Consider the following 27,359-nt stretch of genomic DNA (forward strand, 5'->3'; position numbering starts at 1 on the left):
TGTAATGTCCTTGGCATGTTTTGATATCTTATTGATAGTTTGTTTTCTTTTTTTTTTTCCTTGATAGTTTTGCTTGGAAGTGATCAACCTTATCTTTAAAAATAACAATTTTTGATGGTTGAATTTTTGTGTTTTATTGATAATTTTGCCCTTTTATTCTCTTCCTAATATATATATATATTTGAAGAATTACTTATCTAGCTTCTTGAGCTGGAAGCTTAGATCATTAATTTTCTGCCTTTTTAATTTTTAATATTTTTATTTACATGACCCTGCAAGCATCCACAAGTTTTGAAATGTTTTTGTTATCATTCAGTTCAGAATATTTTTCGCTGAGCTAGTACTATCCTAAATATTTGACAAACAGTGCAAGATATAGTTCCTGAGAAAAGGAGCTCCATGAGATTTGTATTAGTTTTGTCCTTCCTCCATTGAGGTGAAAATTTACATTTCTAGTATATATCTAGTATATGTATCTAGTATATACCTAGTATATTTTACTGTATGTTTCAGAAGGTTCAGCACCTTCTGACTTTCCTGTAGGTTTATATATGAGGTGGGAACCATCCAAGGGCAAAAACCATTATCCATACATCTTTATTTAAAAAAATTTTTTTTATTACTTTATTTTTGAGAGACAATGAGACAGCACGAGGGGGGGAGGGGCAGAGAGAGAAGGAGATGCAGAATCTGAAGGAGGCTCCAGGCTCTGACCAAGCATTCAGCACAGAGCCCCACGTGGGGTTGGAACCCACGAACCTTGAGATCGTGACCTGAGCTGAAGTCAGACACTTAACGGACTGAGCTACCTAGGTGCCCATATCCATACATCTTTAAAGCCAGTGTTCTCCATTAAGAACACACTTTTAGCTAAACAAGTTGGGTTCAAGAGAGAACTTACACCACTAGGTAGGAATAGTAGGGATCTCAGTAAGTGGATGTTACAAAGGACTTAATAGGATTTGGGTTTGCTGATTTGGGAAAGTGTTCAAGTAAGCTAGGCTTTCCTCTGGATTTGGTGTTGTCAGGAAGTGGGGGCAAGTCTATGACTGGGGATATATTAATTTTATCTAAAGGACTGGAGGAATGAGGCAGGGCCAAAGCTGTGACTGAAAACGAAGAGCAGTCATTCATACTAGCCAAAATAGGGGGATATTTAGTCATTTTTGTGGTTTGAAAAAATTTTATGATTTTGTCTACATTCAGACATGATTACAGAATGGCTTTGTTTTTGTCTTGAACCATTGTGGTCAGAGTGGCCTCACCTGATGTTGGTGTTCTGTGAAATTATTTATGTTCAATAGGACCTCAAGGCTTTACTGTGTGTGCCAGGTCAGTTCCTAGTTGTTGGGCTTCTTTTCTGTTAGTAATTTAATTTTTCAAATGTAAACTAGGCTCATTGCAGGAAAATGAAAGTGAGAAAACATACATAAACCAAAAGGAAAAAGTTTAGAGAAACAAAACAAAAAACAAGATTTAACCTGTCTGCCTAATATTTTCTTGAATATCTTTGCAGACATTTCTATCCTTATTTATACATACAATATTTTTATAGATGTGAAGTGATATTATTCATGTATTTATTTTTTTACAAGAATTTATGGTTTATTATTTCATTGGAAGTATGTAATTGCACAGTAGAGGATGCTGGGGTTAGTTTCTCAGTCTTTGTTACAGTAAGTTGAAATATTTTATCGTACATCTGAAGTTACAGAATAATGTATATGAATTGATATGACCTTGTAGTAGACAGTATGCTTTTCAACACAGATTTTAATAAAATGATTTTCATTTAGTGTAAGTGCATATGCTTCTTGTCAATTCTACATACAATTTTGTGAAATCTAGGTGGAAAGCAATACTTGTATGTCTCTGCATACCTGAAAAAGTATTTAAAATAAGCCTCTTTACTTAACTCATGTAATTTACCTGCATTATGTGAATAAGGATAATAGTCAAGTCTTGTATATAATAAAAAAAATATATATATATAAACTAGTTGGGGTGACTGGGTGGTTCAGTCAGTTGAGCATCCAACTTCAGCTCAGGTCATGATCTTGTGGTCTGTGAGTTCAAGCCCAAAGTTGGGTTCTGTGCTGATAGCCTGGAGCCTGCTTTGGATTCTGTGTCTCCTTTTTTCTCTGCCCCTACCCTGCTCATGCTCACTCTCTCTCTCAAAAATAAGTAAACATAAAAAAAAAAACTAAAACAAAAAAAACCCCAAACCTAGTTAGCTGTGTATTATATTAACTTTAGTAAACAGTTCCAGATTTTCACCTGAAGATATAAGCCTTTTCAGATGTCGTTTATCATTACAATAATCTTATTGAAATGGAAACGTTTACATTTTTTTCTCAGGCATTAACTAAATATGTGTACATTTAAAACCTATCCTTTGGCTCTTTTTCCTGTTATTTTTTTTTGACAGTTTTCTTGGAAAAAAATGTCCTTAACTCTTGCTTACACTTTGACTTTTATCTCTTGTCCCTTTATTCCACCTGAGAGCCTCCAAAAGCTTTGAGCAAATAGAAAAATTAGTTTTAGTATCAAATAAGAGGAAAATAAAAATTGCAGTTTTTGAATAGATTTGAACTAACACTGCTAATCATCTGTTTGCCTTTTAAGTGTACCATTTGTGCTCAGATACAAAAAAGAACTTGACATACTTGACATAAGCTCTTGAAAAGTCCCAAAAGTCCCTTTTAGAAAATATTGTGGAAGTTTCTACTTAACCTGTCATTTCCTCTCATTAAGGTTGTACTTCTCTTTTTAGCCACAGTATTTAAGTTTAAAAAGTTATAACCTAAATGCTTACAACAACTTCTAATGCATGTTGTGTTAAGTAACCTTTTAAAATTGGCATTTAAAATTCATTTTTTATAAGTTGGAGATTTACCATAATTTGTAACGTATGGTAGATTTATATTTGTATATTTAAACTTGTGAACATTATTATTATTTAAACATTTTTATATCTTAGGGAGAGAGCTCGAGTGAGCAGGGGAGAGGGGCAGAGAGAGAGCAGATCTTAAGTAGGCTCTGTACTGAGCGTGGACATGAGGTTTGATCTCACGACTGAGATTATGACCTGAGCTGAAACCAAGAGTTGGATGCTTAACCGACTGAGCCATCCAGGCACCCCCTAAACTTGTGAATATTATTAAAGACCTTTATACGTTAAATGCCATGCTGAAAGAGGGCAGTGTCTCTGTTTTCAGAGAGTTTCCGGACTATTAGACATAGGAGATTGTGTGTGTATACACACATTTATAGTGATTGCAGTACAAGGTATACTTTGAGATACGATAGCATCAAAACATTGTATAGAAGTACTAGAGATTGAATAATTAATGCTTTTGGATCAAGAGAAAAGACATAATGTTATGGGAATTAAGGGCAACATATTAAGCGGTAGCATTCCTTTTTATTTAAATCTAGAATTAAAATTATAGACCTGTTTGGCAAAATTGTATTTAAAAATTTTTTTTTTATGTTAAAAAGTAGATGTTTCAGTTATTTTCAAGTTATCTGCTATTTCATTTGTTAATGAAGTGTATATTTGGTTTTTCACTCATTTTTTCTTTTTTTTTTTTTCCTTTGGCAGCTTTTCACAGATGGAATCACAAATAAACTTATTGGCTGTTACGTGAGTAATACAATGGAGGATGTAGTCCTGGTGCGAATTTATGGCAATAAGACTGAGCTGTTAGTTGATCGAGATGAGGAAGTGAAGAGTTTCCGAGTGTTGCAGGCTCATGGCTGTGCACCACAACTCTACTGTACCTTCAATAATGGACTGTGCTATGAATTTATACAGGGAGAAGCATTGGATCCAAAGCATGTCTGCAACCCTGCCATTTTCAGGTATATTTACTTTCTCTAAATTTTTCTTTCTGATGAATAAGAGTATTAAGTGTACTGGGGCGCCTGGGTGGCGCAGTCGGTTAAGTGTCCGACTTCAGCCAGGTCACGATCTCGCGGTCCGTGAGTTCGAGCCCCGCGTCAGGCTCTGGGCTGATGGCTCGGAGCCTGGAGCCTGTTTCCGATTCTGTGTCTCCCTCTCTCTCTGCCCCTCCCCCGTTCATGCTCTGTCTCTCTCTGTCCCAAAAATAAATAAAAACGTTGAAAAAAAAATTTAAAAAAAAAAGAGGATTAAGTGCACTAAGGAATTACATGTATTTTAAATGTTTATTTATTTATTTTGAGAGAGAGAGAGAGAGACAGAGGGAGAGAGAGAACCCCAAGCAGGGTCCGTGCTCAACGTGGAGCCCAACGTGGGGCTCGATTCCATGAACCATGAGATCATGACCTGAGCTGAAATCAAGAGTCAGATGCTTAACCAACTGAGCCACCCAGGTGCCCCAGGAAATATATTTTAAATATTTAAAAGGCAATTGCCTTTTCTTTGAGCAATTATTTGGTTAATTTAGAAACTTCTTTAGTTTGGACTCTGCTTTGTCTTTGCTGAAGAAGAAAAAAAATCCTTTCTGTCTGCCATCTCGTTATTGACTCTTTGCAAAAGAAAGGACTCTAACGTGTGGTTTTGGATTAGCCTGCTACTGAGTGTCAAGGCTTCCCCTTAATTTTTTAAAGTAGTGCGTGGATTAAAGCATCACACATTTCTTATTACTAACTTTTGTAACTCAGTTGGTCATATTTTCAGAGATTTTGCTTACTAAGATGCTTTTAATTCTGTTAGCGTTATATTTTTAATTCATTGTATTATGTTTTCTATAACGATAACGTCTTGCATATGCTTGATCATTTTTCTAAAATTGCTGTCTTTTAGAGTTCTCTTTCTTTTAAAAACTAGCAAATGAGCTTGATTTGAAAACTGCAAATTCATTCATAGTTTAAACCAGAAGTTCTCAGACATTTTGGTCTTAAGATCCCTTAACAGCTCTTAAAGGTTATTGAGGACCCAAAGAGGTTTTGTGAGTTACATCTATCAATATTTACCATGTTAGAAATTAAAACAACTTTTTTTTAAATTCAGGAATCTCACTTGCACATTGTTAGCTATCCGTGTGATAACATTATCACACCACTTCATGTAGCTTCTTGAAAACTATACTGTATACTCACGAGAGAGTGAAAAAGGTAAATAATACCTTATCAAAGTAGTTTTAACTGTATAAACTTGAAAGGGTTTTGAGGTTCCAGGGATCCTGGGTCATATTTTAAGAGTTGCTATGTTAACACAGTGATGAAAATGGAATGGACCAGTATTTATGTATTTTATAACTGTTTCAAATAATATTTAAAAATATTTTGGTATAGAAATCTATTCAAACCCCAGTTTTTAACAAGATAGAGTCTCCTCCCTTACATGAGTATAATGTTTAGTATGTAATTTTTTAGGTTTTAAGTAATCTCTGCATTCAACATGGTGCTCCAACCTACAGCCTTGAAATCAAGAGTCATACACTCCTCTGACTAAGCCATCCAGGCTCCCCTGTTTAGAATTTATTGAAGGATCCCAATTAATAGATAATGTCTTTTTTCATTTGTGTTACATTTTTTGTTGCGTTTAGGTTTGTGCGTGCGTGTGTATGAAATTTATTTATAAACCCTTAAGCTTGTTCACAGTGTCTGAAGTATATCAATATAACAGGATTAAAGGTGATTAGATGCATAAATTTGGCCAAAGGAAAAGCTGGAGTTAGATTCAGATACAAAAAGTATATTCCATAATGTTCTCTTCTCCATAGAGAAGGGCCATCTTACTAGTAACTAAAGCAAGGAGGAAAATAATGAGTCCTTGTCCAAGAGATTTAAGAAGAAAGTTGCTTAAAGCTAATACAACTTTAACTGGTATAGCAGTCTTCTTTTTTTTTTTTTTAATGTTTTTTTATTTTTGAGAGAGAGAGAGAGAGCATGAGCAGGGAAGGGGTAAAGAGAGAGGGGGACAGAGGGTCTGAAGCAGACTCTGTGCTGACAGCGGTGAGCACGATGCAGGGCTTGAACCCATGGACTCACAAACCATGAGATCATGACCTGAACCAGATTGGATGCTGAACCAACTGAGCCACCCAGGCACCCCACTGGTGTAGCATTCTTTTTTTTTTTTTTTTTTTTTTAATGTTTTTATTTATTTCTGAGAGAGAGAGAGACAGACAGGCAGAGTGCAAGTAGGGGAGGGGCAGAGAGCGAGGGAGACAGAATCTGAAGCAGGCTTCAGTCTCTGAGATGCACAGAGCCCGACATTGGGGTCACACTCAAGAACTGTGTGATCATGACCTGAGCCAAAGTTGGACACTTAACCAATTGAGCCACCCAGGCGCCCCTGGTGTTGCCGTCTTAACTGCCTTAATGTTGATATTCCTAAACTATCTTTAACACACTGAATTTAAACTTTTCGTTGAATTATTGGCAGTGGGTACTATCTGTTGGTCAGTAGTACATATTCAGAAGATTTCTCACTGCTCTTTATTCTATAATCATGATGGAAAGTAGATGCTCAGGACAGTTTTTTTCCTCTTTGATCGTGGAAAGTTACAGAATCAAAAGTCATGTGAAATTCTTTTTTTTTTTTTTAATATTTATATTTGAGAGAGAGGGAGACACAGAATCCGAAGCAGGTCCAGGCTCCATGCTGTCAACACAGAACTTGATGCGGGGCTCGAAACCATGAACTGGGAGATTATGTCCTGAGCTGAAGTCGGATGCTTACTGACTGAGCCACCCAGGTGCCCCAAAAGCCATGTGAAATTCTATATATGGCATTATACCTCTGCCACTATGAATATACAGTGGAATAAGACTGCTTCAGCTTTATGAGCTATGTGAAATTGGGCATAGTACTTAAACATTTTGTGCCTCAGTTTTCCTACCTAAAAAATGCGAATAATAATAGTACCTATTTCTAGGGGGTTGTTGTAAGGATTAAAGTTGTAGTGTATGTAAAAAGTCTAGAACAATGCCTGGCATGTATTAAACACTATGTAATATGTTAGCTTTTATAATTACAATTTTTTTCCTCAAGACTTCACATTTTAACTTATGGAGAGCTTTTAAGAACTTAGACATTAATTGAAGTATTAAATACTAATCAATTGACTTTATTATGCTTTTAGAAACATTTTATGAATTTTAAATTTCATAGAGTTTTTTTTTTTTGCTCTTGTGTACTATTATAACATTATATATTGTTCCTTAAGGTGTGAGGTGTATGCAAACAGCATGTAGATGTAGCATAGCAAGTAATCATTGCCGCTAACCCCCCCCCCCCCCCCACTTGTTTGTGATAGACAATACTAACCAGACTTGGAATTCTTTCCTCATGAACATGGGAGATTTCAGAATCTTTCTCAACTAAGCGATTTTAGGTACTTAATACTCATGAGTAGTCCCTTGTTTTAGTTTTTATTTTAGCTTTCTTGAAGAGACCATTTTACATTAAAAAGTTAAGATTTTATTTTACTTTATATTTTTAAAGTTTATTTATTTTGGAGGGGAAAGAGAGAGAGAGGGAGGGAGGGAGGATGAGCAGAGGAGGGGCAGAGATTGCTGAAGAGAGAATCCCAAACAGGTTCTGCACTCTCAGTGCAGAGCTCCAAGTGGGTCTCGAACTCATGAATTGTGAGATTGTGACATGAGCTGAAACCAAGAGTTGGATTCTTAACCAACTGAGCCATCCAGCCGTCCCTGAAGATTTTATTTTTAACTAATATTTTTAAAAAAGAGTAATGGGTAATAGAGTAACAGGTATGTTATAATTTTTATTAATTGGAGAAATGATATATTAAAGTGATGATGGTGGCTAATATTGATACAACACTTAATATGAACTGGACACTGTTCTGAACACCTTATGTATATGCATTTTCTTAAATATATTTTTTAATTAAGTAAACTGTATGCATGATGGGGGGCTTGAACTCATGACCCCAAGGTCAGGAGTTGCACACTCCACTGACTGAACCTGCCAGGCACCCCAAAACACCTTAAGTGTATTAATAAAGTCAACTCACAGTAATGCTAGGGAATAGATAATATTAAAATCCATTTTAATAGATGAGAAAAGTAAGATTTTAAGTAATTAGTCATGTGACTAGTACAAGTACATCCCAGAAGATAATGAGTAACTTAATCTTTTTACTTACTCACTGAGAAAAGAACATAAAATGTAAAGGAAAATAGTAAGGCCTTTATTACTCCACCTATTACAAGTAAAGTGAAAAAGATTCAAGAAGAAAATAAATGTAGCTTCCCCCATTTATTGATTTGTGATTATTCTCTATAATTAAATCATTGCTGTTAAGCTTATTATAGAATTTCTGTTTTAAAGGGAAAGCTTTTCATAATGGTATGTAATCTTAAGTAGAAAGATGGAAAATTACAGTTTTTGATCAAGAATACTGAATTTTTGTTAAGGCTCATTTTGGTATTTGATACCATGTCATAAAAATGTTTGCATTAAATCAACTACATGACATTCTGAAAAAGACCAAACAATGGAGACACTAAAAAAATCCGTGGTTGCTAAGGGTTAGTAGGGAAGGAGGAATGAATAGGTGAAACAATTTTTAGGGCAGTGAAAATGTCTGCATGATACTTTAATGGTGGATACCTGTCATAAATTTGCTCAAAGCCATAGAAAGTACAACACCAAGTGTGTACCCATATGTAAACTATGGTGATAACAATATGCCAGTATGGGTTCTTCAGTTGTAACAAATGTACCACTTTGGTAGAGGATGTTGATACTGAAGGAGGTGATGTTTCTGTCAGTGTAGGGGGCATTTGGGAAATGTCTGAACCTTCCTCTCAGATTTGCTGTGAACCTAAAACTGCTCTAAAAAAAAAAGTCTATATAGAAGCCTTTTCCTGTACTTTCAGTTAGATCTACTTAGAATATGTATGATACTAATGCAGGTATATATACATTTCATTAAAAAAAGAACCCTTGCTGTTAGAGACCAAAGAGCTCGCTCGCTCTCTCTCTCTCTCTCTCTCTCTCTCTCTCTCTCTCTCTATTTTTTTAATGTCTATTTTTAAGAGAGAGAGAGAGCACGCACTTGTGGGGGAGGTGCAGAGTGGGAGACACACAATCCAAAGCAGGCTCCAGGCTCTGAGCTGTCATCACAGAGCCTGACCTGGGACTTCAACTCACGAACTGTGAGATCATGACCTGAGCTGAAGTCAGATGTTTAACAAACTGAGCCACCCAGGTGCCCCAACAATATATTTAATTAAGTTCTATGATACTTAGCTTGCAGTGAATGATATATTGAATTGACCTATAGTTTTTTCTTAAATGTTCATTTATTTATTGAGAAGAGAGCCCATGTGCACACCCATGTGTGCAGGGGATGGGCAGATGGAAAGAGAATCCCAAGCAGGCTCCATGCTCAGCGCAGAGCCTGACACAGGGCTCGATTTCACAACCATGAGATCATGACATGAGCCAAAATCAAGAGTGGGATACTCAGCCTGAGCCACCCAGGCACCCCCAATTGACTCATATTTTTGAAAAAAAGAATGGAGGTTGAAACAGAAATCAAAGAAGATGACAGGTAAGGATATGGCTAGTTGACACTATAAGTAGTAGCACTAGCTATTTACCTTTTTTCCTATTAAATTTATTTCAAGTTACAGTGTAATTCTCTTATGGTATGTATAAGTGTTCAGGTTTTTTAAATTTCTTTCTCCTTTAAAATGTTTATTTATTTTGAGAGGGAGCGTGCATGTGAGTGAGTGCAAGCAGGGGAAAGGCAGTGGGGAAAGAATCCCAAGTAAGCTCTGTGCTGTCAGTGCAGAGCCCAGCATTGGTCTTGATCTTATCATGAGCTGAGTTGAAATCAAGAGTTGGACTCTTAACCAACTGAGCTACCCAGGTACCCCCAGAAGGTTTTGTTAATTACTGTAAAACACAGAAAATATAAAAAGAAGAGCTAATTGAAAGAAGGTCATAGCTGAATTATAAATGATTTTAAAAGGGAATATGGTTTTTACTGGTTTCAAATATGTACAGTGGAATACTTTTTAAAAAAAATCGAGTAAGCAATTGAATAAATGATAATTCTGGAGCCCCAAGAAGAGGTTAGGGGTGTAAATTTGGGATGATTGATGTGCTTGCATTTAGCTTTTCTCCTTTAGAAAATGAATTTCATATATTTATGGTAAAAGGATTTGATTTATTAAATAAGGACTTATTACTAATTTCGGGTTAGGTGTCACATTTTGAGCTGTTGTTATTAGGTAAGCTTGATATGCAGCTAACAGTCTGGACTGATTGATTAATCAGAGCTTCAGTAAGTGCTGATTGAGCCTTAGATCAAAGTCCAAGGTGCTGTCTTGGCTTTGGCTCCTTCAGGCATAGCTACTTGCCACTTGTGTATATTATGATTGTAATAGAGTATTTACTTTGAATATAAAAATTTGATACATATTTATGTTTAGTCTAGAGAAGGAAAAAGAATTCAGACAATCCCTTTTCTCCTAGTAATTTGCAGTGTGACGGACAATAATCTTGGAAAAAAGTAAGCTAAATAGTATACACAGAAAACAGAAAAGGTTTTCAAAAAAAAAGTACAGATAATTTACTGTGTATACTTGGGTAAATTCGGCAGTGTTTCACTGAGATCTCATTTAAACTGAACCTTACAGGAAAAGGCAGAGCAGGGAAGAGGCTGTGAGAGAATGGTATGATAAAGACAAGTGGTACCAAGTTAATGCTTAACTAGTAATTCAGCTTATCGAAGTTTACCATGACATGTTTTATTTGAACTTTTCTGTAGCAAACAAGTATTGGAGAGACCTTCAGAAAATTTTTTAAAATTCACAGATGTTTGGGAATTTTCTCATCAGGTGTTTTTCTAATACTTTACTTGCCTCCTGCTAGGAATCCTGGCTATAGTTTAATTTAAAACCACTTGGGGGAGACTGGGTGATAGTTGGTTAAGCTCCAACTCCTGATTTTGGCTCAGGTCATGTCAAGGTTCATGAGTTCAAGCCCCTCATTGGGCTCTGCACTGACAATGTGGAGCCTGCTTGGGATTCTCTCCCTCTCCCTCTCTCTGCCCCTCCCCTGCTCATTCTCTCTGTCTGAAAATAAAAACTTGAAAAAAAAATGTAAAAAAACCCACCCAGCAACAGACATCATGGGAAAAATGCAGTTTAAAATCAATTATTGCACATTTATCAAAATGCATAACTAAAAAACACTTCCAATGTTGTATGTATTGTAGCGGAACCTGGTACATTGTACATTGTGGGTTATACGTGATATTGGTAATGTTCTCTTGGAAATCAGTAGGGCAATATATAATCATAAAATAAAGTTATATAGTATGTTTCTATCATGACGACTCTTACAGTCAGGTATAACCAAGGCATATAAACACAAATAAATGTACTATTATTGAAATCATAATTTTGGATATTGTCTAAAATAATGCAGAATGGCTGATGCAGGCCTAAGAGGAAAAAATTCACTTAATAGATGAACTTTGCTACAATCACACAATAATTTGCTTATGTGAAGACCCAAAGGGAGTATGTAAAAATGAAACAAGCTCTATTGGAGTGGTAAGATTAGAGATTACTTTTCAATTAAAAAAATTCCTGTTATTGTTATAATACTCTTAATTTTTTGAAAGCTTACAAGAGTGGGAGCAATTAGTATTATTGAATATTTAAGAAGTTCTCCGAAGCCTTGAAATTTTCAAATGTTTTGTTTTACTGAGTGTGGGGTTTTAAAGTAGCATTTGCCTTGATATTAGTGCAGGGAAGCCTTACTTAACTGAGACCAGGTAGAAGAAGGACCAATCTATGACAGTGAAAATCAGAAATCTTGAGGTAATTTTTGATTACTTTGTTATATATACAAATAAAAATTCATGGTTTAGGGGTGCCTGGGTGGCCCAGTTAAGCACCCGACTTGATTTTGTCTCAGGTTCGTGGATTCAGGCACATTGGTGCTCTAGGCTGACAATGTGGAGCCTGCTTGGGATTCTCTCTCCCTCTCTCTTTCTACCCCTCCCCTGCCTGTATGCACATATGCTCTCTCAAAAAAAAAAAAAAAAACAAAAAAAAAACAAAAACAAAAACCCAAAACATCATGGTTTATTAAGTAGTGCAGAATTACATTATTGAAGAGATTTTTTTGTAGTTTTTTGTCTGTTGTATGTAAAATTTACTAAGAGAAAATAACTGAATTGCTCTAATCAAGTCTGGTTAAGAACTGTGTAACCATTTAATTTATTTAATTAAAAAGATTTTTTTTGGTGGAGGTGCTGGCCAGTAAAAAGGCATATAACATTTGCCCTCTATTTTTAAAGTATACTGTTAAGTAGTATTAAGTACATTCCCATTGTTTTGCATCCAGCCTCCACAGTTATTTTCATCCTATAATACTAAAATTTTATATGCATTAAACAGCAACTTTCCAATTCTCCCCTACCCCCAGCCTTGGCAGCCATCATTCTACTTTCTATCTGTATGAATTTGACTGCCTTAAATACCTCATGTAAGTCGAATCACACTTTTGTCTGTTGATTGGCTTATTGCACTTAGTAGGGTGTCTTCAAGGTTCACCTGTCTTGTAGTATGTGTCAGAATTTCCTTCCTTTTTAAGTCAAATACTCCATTTTATGTATGTATTACATTTTGTTTATCCTCTCATCCATGGATGGACATTTGGGTTGCTTCTACCTTTTATTCTCTTTCTCCCCCCAATAATTTTGTTTTTCTTATTAGGAATCTGACACTCAGAAATGAAATGATTTGCTTATTTAAGTTCAGACTGAAAGTAACAATGGCAGAGTCAGAATGAAAATCCAACTAATTTAATGTAGTGTTCTGGTGGGGGGGTGTCTATAGTGAGAAAGGCTTGGCTTTTGCATCATGCAGTCTTCCAAATCCTGGCTCAGCCCGTTACCCACCTTTCTGTCAGAAAATTTGAAGGCACTCAAAATTAGTAGGTGCTTTCTCTTCTAGTAGCTCTTCATGTTTAACAAATTCCCTTAAATTCTAAGAGCCCCTTGGGTAACATTTTATTCAGTTTTGAAGTATTTACTGTAGAATTGTCATTTCAGTCACTCTCAGCTGAATAATTGATAATTGGATAACTTCTGAGACTACATTTTGTATTTTGTAAATCAGGGTTTCGTACAGACTTTGGGGTAAAACTATGAAAAATGACACTACTATTCACTTATTTTAAAAAACCACAGCAAATAAAATTTGTCCGTGTTAAATACGTGTTCTACTATGTGATCCTTCTCCTGAATCACTGGTCTCATTTGTTCAGTAAACATTTCTAGAACGTAAGGTTTGGTTGACATAGATTGCCCTTTGAGTTTATGTAACATGGATTGTACCTTTCTTCAAGACTTTTGGTCCTGGCTTTCCTCTTTAAAGTTTTAAAATCAGTTCTTAATGGGCTTAAGATGTATGTGTCACATATACACGTGCATGTGTAAGCATATATGTATGTATGTGTATGTGTATATATACAAAACTTTTCTTTGTTTTAGTTTTGTTATCTGACTTTTTCATTAAGTTTCTTGGTGCTTAAAGTACCATATATGCATTTGGGCCTACCTTTATATGTATGTGTGTGTGTGTGTGTGTGTGTGTGTGTGTGTGTGTGTGTGTGTGTGTGAGAGTGTGAGAGATTGGCTAAAACTAGATTTTTTGTGTGTGTATATTCATATAGACATGAATACATATATATATATACACACACACACACACACACACACACACACACACATATATATATATATATATATATATATATATATATATATATGTATGTGGCCTGGGGGAAGATCAGTCAAGCAATACTTAATTTATGTAAAGCAATGTTTGCTGATTTGAGAGATATGAACCAAGGCGCACGTATTTTGTGTAATGTATTAGGTAATCTAAATTGTGTAATATTTTGGTAATATATTAGGACTCTTGATAATTGGAAAATTCAAACTGACTTAAAGAAGGAGGGATTTATTGGTGCATATAGCTGAGGATACTGAGTTCAAGCATGGGTGGATCCAGGGACTGTTAACATTGTCATTAGAGCAGTATCACGTTTCTCTTTTATTCTGTGTTAGCTTTATAGTCTTACAAGTTTTCTTAAGAGTGGCAGTAATAGGGGTACCTGGCTGGCTTGGTCATTGGAGCATGTGACTCTTGATCTTTGGGTTGTATGGTTGGGCTCCACGTTGGGTATAGAGATTATTTAAAAATAAAACCTTAAAAAAAAAGATGGCAATTATTATTATTAGCAATTACAGGCCTATCTAATCAGTTTAGCAGTGGTGGGAGGAGGGCAGGGAGCAGGGGAGTTCTTCTTTTTCTAATAGTTTCAACCAGTCAGAAGCATCAACGAAAATTCCCTTTGGCTTAGTTTGAATAATATGCTCAGAACCAATCATCATGGAACAAATATGGAAGAATGGAATGCTCTGGGCAATTCTGTGTCATATTCTAACTCCTAAAATTAGTGCTACAGATGTGATACAGGGTTAGGATTGAGGTCAGCTCTATATGAACCACATGAACTAAAAGTGAAGGGAATGGAGATTTCTTCAAAAGAAAATCAGAACTCTTTTATTACTAGAAACTAGGTACATAAGAATATTCACCATACTATAAAAATATAATAAAACTGTGTATTTAATCACAGTACTACAGTGCTAGAGTATTGTGTGCTTTAATGCAGCAGTTTTCAAACACTTTTGCATATCAGAGTCCTCTGAGAAACTTAAATATCTTGATGCCCTGGCTGTACTACAATTAAATCAGAATTTTTAAGGGTAATACCTTGGCATTTATTTATTTATGTATGTAGATGTGTATGTGTGTATGTTTCTGAAGTTTGATTTCAGTATAGAGCCAGGCTGCGGAATTGGAGCATTATATCAGTGTTTCTCAAACTTTACAGTGTATTGCGATCACCTGGAGTTCTTGTTTGAAATGAGAGTGCAGGGTCCCACCCTCAGAGATTGTGATTCAGTAGATCTGAGGTGGGGCATCAGACATTCTAGATGGCACTATGTCATAGCTCCTAAAACTTGTACTTTGAAGAGCATTACATTAGATTGTGAGCATCTTCAAAAGTAGCCAGTTTTAAGTTCTTACTATTAAGTCATTACTTACTATTAAGTCATTTTTCCCACCTGCTAGTCTTTATATATAGGCTGTTTGGTAACTTGTTTTGCATGCTTATTCTTATATTAGCGTTTGCTGTTCTAGGTTCTACAGATAAAAAGATAGCATGGATACACGTATACATAGCTTCAAATTATTTTGTTGAATTGAGAAGATTGATTCTGACATCAAAGACCTTTTTTTTTTAAAGTTTATTTAAACAGCGCAATTTAAATGTATTGCTGATTCATGTCTAATATGAGCCTTGAAATCATTTATAATTTTTTGTTGTTCTGCTGGTCCTAACCATTGTTTATGGAATCAGAATAGACCACTTACTTCTAGACACTCAACCCCTTTTGGATATAACATTTATTCACTGTATCAATTGTAGGTGTTTTTTTTCCTACTGATGCTTTAATCATTTGTTTGCCTCTCCTTCTGAGAGTTGCCTTGACAAATTAATTTTGACTCTTACATAAGATAAAAATGAAATCCTGTTCTAAAATAAATGCATACTAGTTATTTTAGTTTACCCATGAGTAGACATAAAACCTATGATACTTAACATTTTCTTTTTATGCTGTTTTGTCTTAAAACAGACTCATAGCACGTCAGCTTGCTAAAATCCATGCTATCCATGCACACAATGGCTGGATTCCCAAATCCAATCTATGGCTAAAGATGGGAAAATATTTCTCTCTCATTCCTACAGGATTTGCAGATGAAGACCTTAATAAAAGGTAAAATTACTTTTACATTTTAAATTGTTTTACCTTGTTTTGCTATACATAATAGGGTTTTAGAGGTAGCTTACAAGGTTTCTGTGTATAAAATCTGGCTTGGTTGCTCTCTTAGTATTTGATTAAATTAGCATTGCTTCATCTGACTCTCAAGATGGCACTACAGGAGTGTAACTGCCTTTCTTGCCCAGCCAACTCAAGAACAAAAAAGACAATCTACACAATCCTGGGAAGTGGGTAGTACGTAGATGGTAGCGATGACCAGTCAAGAAATAAATATAGAAACATTTATTTGGAAGAAGGATAGAGTAATGATTGCTCTGAAGGGGTACTTTTTGCATAGAATGAGTTGGCCATGGAGCCCTTTTTTAAAGAATTCTTTTTGTTAAAAGCTGTTTTAAATAGGCGGAGAAATTTACATTTACTACTACAGTGTAGTAATACTGGAGTGTGAAAAAGTTTGCATTGTCTTAGTTTACTGAGAATTTAAGCCCCAGGTAATAAGGTTGAAAATTCAATTACTTGAGTCTTTTGAGAGGGGTAGGAGGTGGGGGGGGGGCGGGTAGGGAGAGGCAGAGAGAATCCCAAGCAGGCTCCACACCTCAGTGCAGAGCCTGATGTGGGGTTTGATCTCACAACTATGAGATCATGATGTGAGCTGATATCAAGAGTTGGACGCTTAACTGACTGGGCCACCCAGGTGCCCCTCAATTACTGGAGTCTTACTTGGCTTTTGTAAAACTGACTCCCCAGGTTCAAAAAGTAAGGCACTTCATTATATTTTATATAAAAACACTTGTAAATTAGTATTTGGAATCTAAGTTATATGAACACATTTTTATACAGTGTGATGAATACTAGTATAAAAATTAGGAATTTTATTTTCCCCTTTATATCCAGGAATTTTTCATTTTAAGGACAGTAGAGGCAGGCAGGACCTATAGAGCTTTCCTTCTTTCTGTTTACTTTTTATAATTCATTAGAGAAAAATGACTATTGTTCTGTTCAGTTGGATTATTTCACAGATTAGTTTGATTCACTCAGTGTATGTGTTTTTATTTGCAGGTAGTTTGTCAGACTTTGATAGGGACAGTATACCCTTTTACTTGGGTTAGGCAAACATCTGTAAATGTGTCCAGTATGCTAGATATTCAGGAAGTGACAGCAGAAACCCCCACAAAATCCTCTTTTGAAATAACTATTTTATTAAAAAATTGGGGGGAATGTCACTTAAAAATAACGAAGTAGATGGCAATGGTGAATGTAAGATTTTCTTGACTTTATAAGATAATGCAGAGTTCGGAGGCAGCATAGTATTGTGTGGATTAAGAGCACAAGATTCTGGAGTCCAGATTGCCTAGGGTGAAGCCTTAATTCTGCCATTTAACGGTTCTGCTGTGTAACTTTGGGCAGAACTGTTGCAGTTCTGTTACCTGGAACTGTTACCTGTTCCTCGTGTGTAAAATGGAAATAATAAGAGTATGGGGCGCCTGGGTGGCACAGTCGGTTAAGCGTCCGACTTTAGCCAGGTCACGATCTCGCGGTCCGTGAGTTCGAGCCCCGCGTCAGGCTCTGGGCTGATGGCTCAGAGCCTGGAGCCTGTTTCCGATTCTGTGTCTCCCTCTCTCTCTGCCCCTCCCCCGTTCATGCTCTGTCTCTCTCTCTCTGTCCCAAAAATAAATAAATGTTGAAAAAAAAAATTAAAAAAAAAAGAAATAATAAGAGTAGTATATTTACCTTTTAAGGTTTTTATGGGGATTGAGATAGTATATGCAAAATACATAGATATTGTATACATAGATAATACACAACTAAAACATTAAAAACAAAGTATGAGAAGTATGTTTCATATTTTTTTGGTTCCTTTTTGTTTGTATATGATTGTAATTATCACGTTCAATCCTTTGATTTTTAGTTATTTCTATTCAACACTATAGATTTTACATAGTTTCTTGAACAGTTACACCGTCTTCAAAAGAGCATGCATGTAAGGATTACTTTTGGAATCTGTGTAGAGAAGAATGGCAGTAGTGGGAAAATGCAGGAATCACTTGAATAGATAGATTCATTAAAATTAAATTAATTGATAGAGAGTCTATTATAAAATGGAAAAGTAAGAGAGTAGTTTGAGAGACTGTAAAGAATGAAGAAAACTTGGCTTAAAGTGTTAAGGAAAGAGAAAGTGTAAACAGCAATTTTGTAAGCCAGATGGTACCCTGGAAGAGTTAGTGGTAGCATTCTATTTTTGTTTTGTTTTATTTTTATCAAGTGAATATAAGTATAGCATAATGGTACAGAAGAGTGAGTGTAGGATTCAAAAGCCATAATCTGTAGTCCTGCTTGCCACCCTAGCTACCCTACTTCCTAGTTTCACTACTCAGACCATTTCTATAATAGATAATGGGAGTATTCTACGATATGATTATCACAGATAATACTTGATGATTATCATGTAATTTATTTGGTTTATCAATAGTAGATCATGCCTGTTGACTTTGATAGGTAAAGTTAGCATTCACCCTTCTAAACTTGAAATAGATGTTTTAGTTCTTTAATAAACTGTCTTTATAACTTTAAATAATGTACTTAAATAATTAAGTACTTAATTATTAATTAAGTAATTAATTAAGTAATTAAATAATGTACTTAAACCTCTTTTTATTGAACTCTTTGTGTCTTAGAGATAAATGTAAAACATTTAGAATTAGAGCTTAGTAAATGTTAGCTATTAAGTATATGTATATATGTCATGTATTCCTTTCCTCCCCCAATTTTATAGTAATTGATTTTTTTACTTTTCTACTTTCCTTTTTACTTAGGTTTTTTTTTTTTTTAATTCATATTAAGTTCATTGTAAAGATTTTCCTTTATTCCAACTTTTAGAATAATTGGCTTATTTTAACTCAGGAATCTGTGGTATTGAATGGAAAGAATTTATTAAAAATAGATTTTAATCTTTAATTAAACTTGAAAAAGTCATTAATGTAAACAGGATGTAATTTCTTTTTTGTTTTTAACCTTAAAGGTTTTTAAGTGATATCCCAAGCTCTCAGATTCTTCAGGAAGAAATGACTTGGATGAAGGAGATTCTTTCCAACCTGGGGTCACCTGTTGTGCTTTGCCATAATGACCTATTGTGTAAGAATATAATCTACAATGAGAAACAAGGTAGGTATCTGACTTTAGCAGTAAGTAAAGTTGATTTCTTTGATGTTCTTAATGGTCCTTTGATCTTTGTATCAGTAAATAAATTTAATTCAGATGTTAGGATTAAAAACATTCATGAAGTCTTTATTTTCTTTTAGGTTAAAAAGTCATGGTAACTCTGCTAAATTAGGAATATATTCTTTATATAGTTGTATAAAATACGTTTCTTAGAAAGCTTGTGGTTCTTGTTAAGAATTAAATGAAAAATGATAAAATGATTTTGTTTATAAATTTAACTGTAAAACCTATTTGGTAATTTATGGTTTGAAAATGTACCTGCTTGTAATGGGAGTTACTGAAAGGCAACTGACATTGCATTGCTTTTAATAAATACATAATTTTCTCAGTGTTGGGGAGGACAGCAGTATTAGAAACAAATTTGTCTCCAGGTTCTCTATTACCTCTTTATTCTGATTTGTTAGATATTTTGATGATAAGGAGAGAGCTACATATGGAGGAAATGTTATTTGTACTTGCTGAAATTTGTACCTACTCAACTAATAATCATGAAGCTTTGGTAAATAGTTTTAACATTTTTGAGGTATAGACAGTGATACTTTTTGGTGAAATGTTTTTCTGTGATTGTTTATATCTTGTTGTATTCAAATTCTCTGTTCCATATTTAAGAAACTCTTGGTTGTATTATATTATTGGATAAAGTGGTTTGAGGTTTGGTTGCTAAACCATAGATTTCCCTTTAGTAATAAGTTGAAATTAAAAAATATAATTTTGGCTGAAGGTTTAGTATTAATCCAGAAAGTCTGAAACTCTGACCCTTGCATTTTAAAGGAAATCAGTTTTGAGAGTAGTCATTATAGTTGGAAGATTATTTTAAGTCAAAAGTGTTTTTGTGAAGATGCTAAAGTCAAAGAATTCTGATTAAATGGTCATAATTCTATTAAATTGGTATTTATGACCATTCTTATTAGATTGTAAGTCGAGACTGTTCTAATGGAAAGGTTATTAATATTTGTAACTGCCTTTAGCTTGAAGAAAGTCAACCAAAGAGCACTGTCAAGGATGGTAGACTGAAGCACATATTTTCAAAAACGTGTCTGAGTATCTGTTATATTTTATATTTTTATCTGGATTAGAGATTCTATTTTTAAATGCAGTGAGCTAACATCTTTAGTTTGAATGTCTTGAAGTTTTGGTGTAGAAATATTTTTTAAAAAAACTTAAGGTATACCCTAAAACATGAAGTACTTGACAGTGTCCTTCATTATATATTGTCCATTTATTACATATAATTGTCATTTGTCATGTATATACTGCATTATTACTAGTAACCAAATCTCAATGCCATTTGTGAGACATGAGTACTAGTTTTACATTAAACGATGTGTTAGCTTTTTAGTTCAGTGCAAGACCAAATAACACATTTTATAATGGAATTTCAAGTGAGGGACTTCATCTTACTTTTGAAGTGGACACTCAGCTTTATTTTTAACTGCAAGTTAATCAAAGAGAATCTGTTATTTCCTTTGGAATATAGTTTTAACTTTTCATATTTTTATTTTATAAGTTTCTTTTGCATATTCATTTCACAGAACAATCTTGTTTATGAAACTAAAATACAGGGGACCAAAAAAATCAGATTACTTTGTCTTAGGCATTAAAAAAATGCATTTTTACTTTTTTATTTAATCAGTTGCCTATCTAAACTATTGATCAGTGATATGAAAAGTTCTCATTTTTCAAACAAAATCTTTATGCTTCAGTTTGACTCCTATGTTGTCATTTGTTTATTTTACCAAGAGTTACCTAATTTTTCTTTCCTACACAGAAAGAATGAATTTCACAGTTCAACAAGTGTAATTATTTTGATCTATTTTTCCTCTCTTCAGAAAGTCTATTGTGTACCATTTGTTTCTTCTTGTCTTTGTGGTTATATTTTGTGTGTTAGTTATGGATATGTTCTGTTATTTTTCCTTACCAGTGGTTTTAACAGTGTCTGTTAGGAAGGCAAGTTTGGACTTTATGGCATCCATTAAAAAAAAAGTCAATTGCTATGTGATTAGTTGATACATAGTATTAAGCAAATAGGGTTGGAATGTTGTTCAGTAGAATCTAAAGGTCATGAAAGTGTGGCATGGGGTTTGTTCTTTGTATTGTTATCTGTTTCAAATTAGGAGCTAATGGTTTTGAAGTAATATAACTGTATGACATATTTACCTTTAGTTATAAGGAGGAGATACCTACCATGCCTCGTGCTTAAAAAATTGTAAAATTCTATACATTTAGTAAATGTAATTAGCAAACAATTAAACTAGCATTAATTTTTACAGCCGCAGTCTTAAGGAGGATAATTAAAATTAGAAATAGGGACGGCAAAAGTTCTTTATCTTAACTAGTTACCTTGTTATGGTATCTAAAAGCCCAAGTGTGAAGTCTTTTGAGATTAAAATAATTTCTACATAGAATAAGTGATTAAGCTGCATATCCTATCATAGGTGTGTTTAATTTGTTACCACTTTTTAAGTCATTCATGTGATTTGAGCTCAGGACTTAAGTGTTTTGTACCCACTTATGAGATATAAATATGTAAACATAATAAGATGAAAGCCAAGGGACTGGCTTTGACATCATCAAGCTTAGTATCTCTAGTATGTTTCAGACCTTTAATTTCTCAGAAGTGCAGATTTTAGTTATTAAACTTCATGAATTGATACTGGATCATCTTGAAGTTTCCACATGTATTTTTTCACCATAATACTTTAGATTTTGTATATTGTCACGGGATTAAACATTTCTAAGTAATTTTTTTTTAAGTTAATTTATTTTGAGAGAGAGAGGGAAGGAGCAGAGAGAGAGAATCTCAAGCAAGCTCTGTGCTCTCAGTATAGAGCCCGATGAGGGCTTGGAACTCATGAACTGTGAGATAATGACCTCAGCGCAAATCAAGAGTCGGACACTTAACCCGATGAGCCACCCAGGCGCCCCTAAGTAACTCTTAAAAGTAGATGTGTTAAAGCTTAGTTACAACTAAGAGAAAGTTGGAAAGGGTATAGATGTTGGAACCAAGCACACTTAGGTTCACACCCCTGCTCAGTCACATACAGAAGTAGGTGGTATTAGACACATTGTTTTATCTCTATCTTTTAAAATTTTATTGTTAAGTAATTTTTGTGTCCAAAATGGGGCTCTAATTTACAATCCCGAGATCTAGAATTGCATGCTGTACTGACTTAGCTAGCCAGGTGTCCCCATTTTATCTTTTTATGAACTGTTTATATTTGAACTTAACTATCTGCACCAGAATCACCCAGGGTACTTGGGAAAAATGGATGTTTCTGAGTCTCATCAAAGACTAATTGAACAAGAATTTCTGTAGTTGGGCTTAAGAATCTGCATGTTTAATGGGTTTCCAGGCAGTGTTATACTTCTGATAGCCTAGAAATTTAATTTGCCTTATTCCTAACTTATTTCTAACATCTACTTCATATGTTTCCTGGAAAGATTTTAGATCATGCATACAAGTGTATAGCATTGGAGTAGGTACCTAGCAGCTCCCAGCTATTGCTGTTATAATAGGGGTTGGCAAACTTTTTGTGTAAGGTGTAGATAGTACATTTCAGGCTTTGTGTACCAGATAGTCTCCTTTGCAGTGTAGCTCTAACAGAGCCATAGATAATACATCAATAAATGTGTGTGACTGTGTTCCAGTAAAACTATTTACAAAACCAGACAGTGGGTTGCATTTGGCCTGAGCATATGTAGTTTGCCAACCCCTTTATTATGTTTATAGGATGCATTTTACAAAATGTATTTGATTCTGAAAAAGAGTGGTTACTGTAAGCTAGTGGTTGTGTCTTGTAAATAGGGTAATTATGGCTCATAGATGTGAGATGACAATTCACTTTGTCTTTAGGTGCAGCTTACAGATTTTGTCTTAACTGTAACTTGAGTAAAGTTTAAAAATGTATATATGTATGTGTGTATGTATACATAAGTACATATTTATACACACACAGGATGATGAGCACCCTGCAGTTCATAGGCTTTTTGTACCTGTGAATGTTAACAGGAGATAGTAGGCATCACAGGAAGAAACACTGCCTCTACCTGTTCTCACCATGTCAGTTGACAGGACTCAGGAACATGGGAGAAGAGTGAGCTTCCTTTCTGAAGTTGATGGTAACTATCAAGATTTTTGAAATGTTAGGCAGTGCCAGGAATTAGGTGGTTGGTAAACAGCGGCCCATTCCTTGCCTTCAGTGAAATGACATCTTAAAAAGGTAAGGAAAGAATACTTAATGATGATAAAATTTATTACATGATAAGAAAACCCAATAGCAGTGGTTCTTGTTCCAGAACTAAGACTTACCAGTTGTATTTTATATTAATCATTAATTTAAAAAAAGTTATATGAAGTAGAACAAGTTGTAATATTGCTTATTGACTAACCAACTTTAATTCTAATATTTTAATTTCAGCTAACTCTTTAACTGCTATTTTAGAAGTAATTGCTAAAGCTTTTCAGTATGTTTTCTCATGTCTGATGCTCTGTTTATTGGTGGCTGTTTCATTTATTCTCCCCCATTTCTTCATAAAAGCTCATATAAAGATCTAATATAGAACTTTAAATTTCAGTGATGGCAATCATTGATTATTTCTCTGTGAAATACAGGAAGCTGATTTACAGCTGTTTAAAGAAATACAAATGAATGGAAGAAAAAGGAATCTTTTCCTGGGAATTATGGTGTAAACCAGGTTTTTCGTTAGAGTTTTACACAATGTAAAGAGAAAACGGATGAGGCACCATTCTCAGTCACTTGGTTGACTCTAAATCTTACCCAGTGTATTATTATTTGTGAAAGATACTGTGGTTTGGTTGTTTCATTGGTATTTTAATGACATAGAGTTTTGTTGTTGTTGGTTTTATTTTAAAATTTAAGTAAATACAAATTTATTTTTGTATTTGGTAACCTGTATTTTCCAGGGTGGAGTTTTTAATGAAAGATAGTGTTAACCTTGTTTTAACTTGTATTCTGGATTACTATTTAGCATAAAATATCCTTAAATCAGTAAAAGCTTAAATGCACTGTAAAAGCCTGAACTATTAAGGAAGAGCTGCCTAAAATAATTACTAGATAAGTGTGTTTTTCTTTACTCATACATTCATTCCCACTGTATGTTCAATCATATACTTGGATAAGAATGTCAGAAATGCCATGCTTCGTTCGTTCTTAGTGTTTCATGCTTATTGCTTCTCCCCCATCTCCCATTTAAACGTATGTTAATCGTTGTGTCTCAGCATTCTCTGCCAAACCTTTGTTTATAAGCATTTGAATACTTACTGTGTGCTAGAGATTGCTCTGTGGATTGCGTGATGAAAGATGAAGGGACCTATTGTCCTTCCAGGAAGCCATATGCCATGTAGTGGAGGAGTCAGATCATGAAACAGATATTTACATTCAGAATGATGAGCGCCATGGTGAAGGTGTACACAGGTACTACTGGACGCCAGAGTGAGGGATGAAGGGAAAGTTTCTCAGAGCAGAATATTCCCTTTTTCTGTAAAAGAGAAGAAGCATTTTGCTAACAGTAGGAAATCATGGTTATTTTTCTCTTCGTTCTCTTTCTGCCTTACCTAACACTGCAGAGCAAGTAGAGTGAGTTGAAAAGATTTTCAGGTTCTCATATTGGTTATTTTGCTTTTTATTTTTATCCCTTTCCCCTTAGCAAAATAAAGGTATCCAAACAAATGTAGCATGTGAATTATATAGCCTTAGTTAATGAACTAAATTTTTTGATTTCAAAGGACTTTAAAATTTGGCTGTTTTCAGCCATACTGAGATTTGAACAGTTAAACCCACTAATGTATGGATTTTATTACTCTCAAGCCATACAAAAAATAAAGTCATAAAAAGAAACATAGTTTTTGAAAATCCAGGTTATAATTTTATTCATTAATCTTATGTTTTACCCATTATGTGCAGTGTGCCTTATTACATAAAGATCAATGATACATGGTCTTAGGCCTTAAAGCAGTGCTGCTTTATTTTTTTTAGAGGTCAGGGATCCCTTTTAGAATCTGGAAGATTGAGATTGCCTTCAGAAAATGAACATACACATAAGATTTTATAAAAATTTTGAGGGAGTAGTCTCATTTTTTTCCCTACCCTTGAAACTCCAATTACAAATTCGTGTCTTAAAGAATTAACAAGATAGTCATGCCCTGTGAACTATTAATTATTAATAGTGATGTGGATGTTTCTCTAAATAATTGGTAATTTTAGAAATCAGAAATTAAATTTATATAAGAAAAAAGTTCAGTATATTTTCTGTTGTTAGGAAAGCATTTCCTAGTAATTTGATTTTTCTGGCACCCAAAATAAGTGAAGTAGGCCTCTTTAATTTTATTTTGCTGCAGAATATTAAATTTAAGGTTGAGTTCCACTTTGTTTGCAATAGTTTGAAAAAAGAATAGTTAATGCAGATTTTTAAAAAAAATTTTTTTTCCTTTTAAGCTTTGTGTGTTGTAAAATGTGAGTTTGCCAAATTTTCTTCATCTGCTACAGATTAGGTATGCCATTGTTGCTGCCATGTGGCGGCGCACCCCGTGCTTCTTAAACGCACTGACTGGAGGTTTATCGCATCACTTGTTCACATGCACGGAGCCTGGTAACAGCCTCATCTGTATCTTGTTAGCTTCATTTTCTTATTTTTTAAATTTCATTATTTATAAACTCAACATTGCATTTAAAAATAAAGGCTAGTTTTAATGAATTAATGCTACTACAAACAGTCATTGCTAAAATTTTCATACTGAAACAGATTTTAACTTTTGTTAAAATGATCTATGTCTTATTTAAATTGTATTTGTAAGCAGGGATTTTTACCTGCCATTTTAACTATATTTGCCAAATTCTAAATATAATTTTGAAAATTGAAATTGAAGCTTTTGTTTATGTGGCAAAAGTAAGCTTCAGGACTGGGCTGTGTATTTTTATTGGCATGTAAGAGTTAATATGAGCTCTACAAGAATTTGTGTCTAAAGAGTTAAAGCAATCAACAGCTGCAATTAAAAAAATATGTATAAAACTGTTTGGTTGGCTCAGTTGTGCGACTTGTCGAATCTTCTTGAATCCTGATTTCTTAAAGGCTGGGTGGATAGGTATATCCAAAATCATTGGGTTTAGTCTCTTCATCTATTGACAGTTTTATTTAGAGAATTCATCTTAATCTTTTTAAACTATTGGGTTTTTTTCCTCCTAAAAGTAATGTTTAATGTAAAGAATTTAAAATACAAGCGAAAAAGGTCACTTGTCTATCACCTGTAATGAAACCAGTTGAAACATACTGTTTTGGTTAATTTCCATTCATCTTTTTTTCTCCTGTGCATTATGTTCTTTCCCTATCTCTAGGCATAGTTTAATAATTTGAATCACTGTGTTTACTATTTTGTATCTTTTTTTCATGTAGCATTTCATGTAATTCTCCTGGTCATCAAAAATAATTTTTGAAAATTAAAATTTTTTTTCATGGCTGCAGAGTATTTTATTGTGATGGTGGAATTCACCCTCTTATTACCAGTGTTACCCAGAACAAACTTTAAAACATGTTCTCCCTCCCCATTCTGCAATTTAGTAAAGTGATTTGATTAACTTTAAGACTTTCTGTGGGATAGTTTTTTGAATTCAAGATTATAATACTTGTGGTGGTTCAAAGCAGTGATTCATTGTAGTCACCAACATTTTAGAACCTTATATTTATTTCATCAGTATGCATATAGATTTTAATTAACTGGGCTTTGATATTCTGATGATGTTCACTTAATTTACTCTAGACCTAACTAGTACTTATACAAGTTTAGGATTAATATATTAAATGCTGCGACATTAGACATTTTTTTTTTGCTTTTATGTAAAATATGCCATTTGCCATGATATTTTTGTGTCATGTAATTCTTTTTCTGAGTTTGAATATGATCAACATATACCCCTAAATTAAACATACATATCCATATCAAGATAGTATCATTCAAAGCTCTTTTATTTGGGAAATTCCAGAGTGTGTGGACCAGGAGTTTGTTTTGTTACTTCAGTTTGATGTTTAAAAGACAGTGTAACTAAGGCATATGCTATGCATTTTCTCAATATAAGCCTCTTAGACACTATTCTTACAACCATCTCTGTGCGTGTATCCATTTTAACTGTATGGCTCCTTAAGCCTTTGAGTTTGTGATGCCTGGTGTCGACAGTGACCCATTTTGATTTTTTTTTTTAAATTTCTTTAGCCCTTTCTCTCTTTCAAAAACTTTTTCTCGTCTCTCTTTTAAAAAGACCTGTATCTTTGAGACAAACC

General features: G+C 34.3%; 1 protein-coding gene across 1 annotated transcript in view; it reads left to right on the top strand.

Annotated features, from left to right (window-relative positions):
• Nucleotides 1–27,359, top strand: part of ETNK1 (ethanolamine kinase 1) — a 67,682-nt gene that overhangs the window by 16,457 nt on the left and 23,866 nt on the right. Inside the window, exons 2-4 of the mRNA XM_045061549.1 lie at nt 3,605–3,864; nt 15,702–15,842; nt 18,868–19,010. Of these exons, the coding sequence (XP_044917484.1) occupies nt 3,605–3,864; nt 15,702–15,842; nt 18,868–19,010 (544 nt within the window). The remainder of the gene's footprint in view (nt 1–3,604; nt 3,865–15,701; nt 15,843–18,867; nt 19,011–27,359) is intronic.

Source organism: Felis catus, chromosome B4, assembly GCF_018350175.1.
Source record: "Felis catus isolate Fca126 chromosome B4, F.catus_Fca126_mat1.0, whole genome shotgun sequence".
NCBI lineage: Eukaryota > Metazoa > Chordata > Mammalia > Carnivora > Felidae > Felis > Felis catus.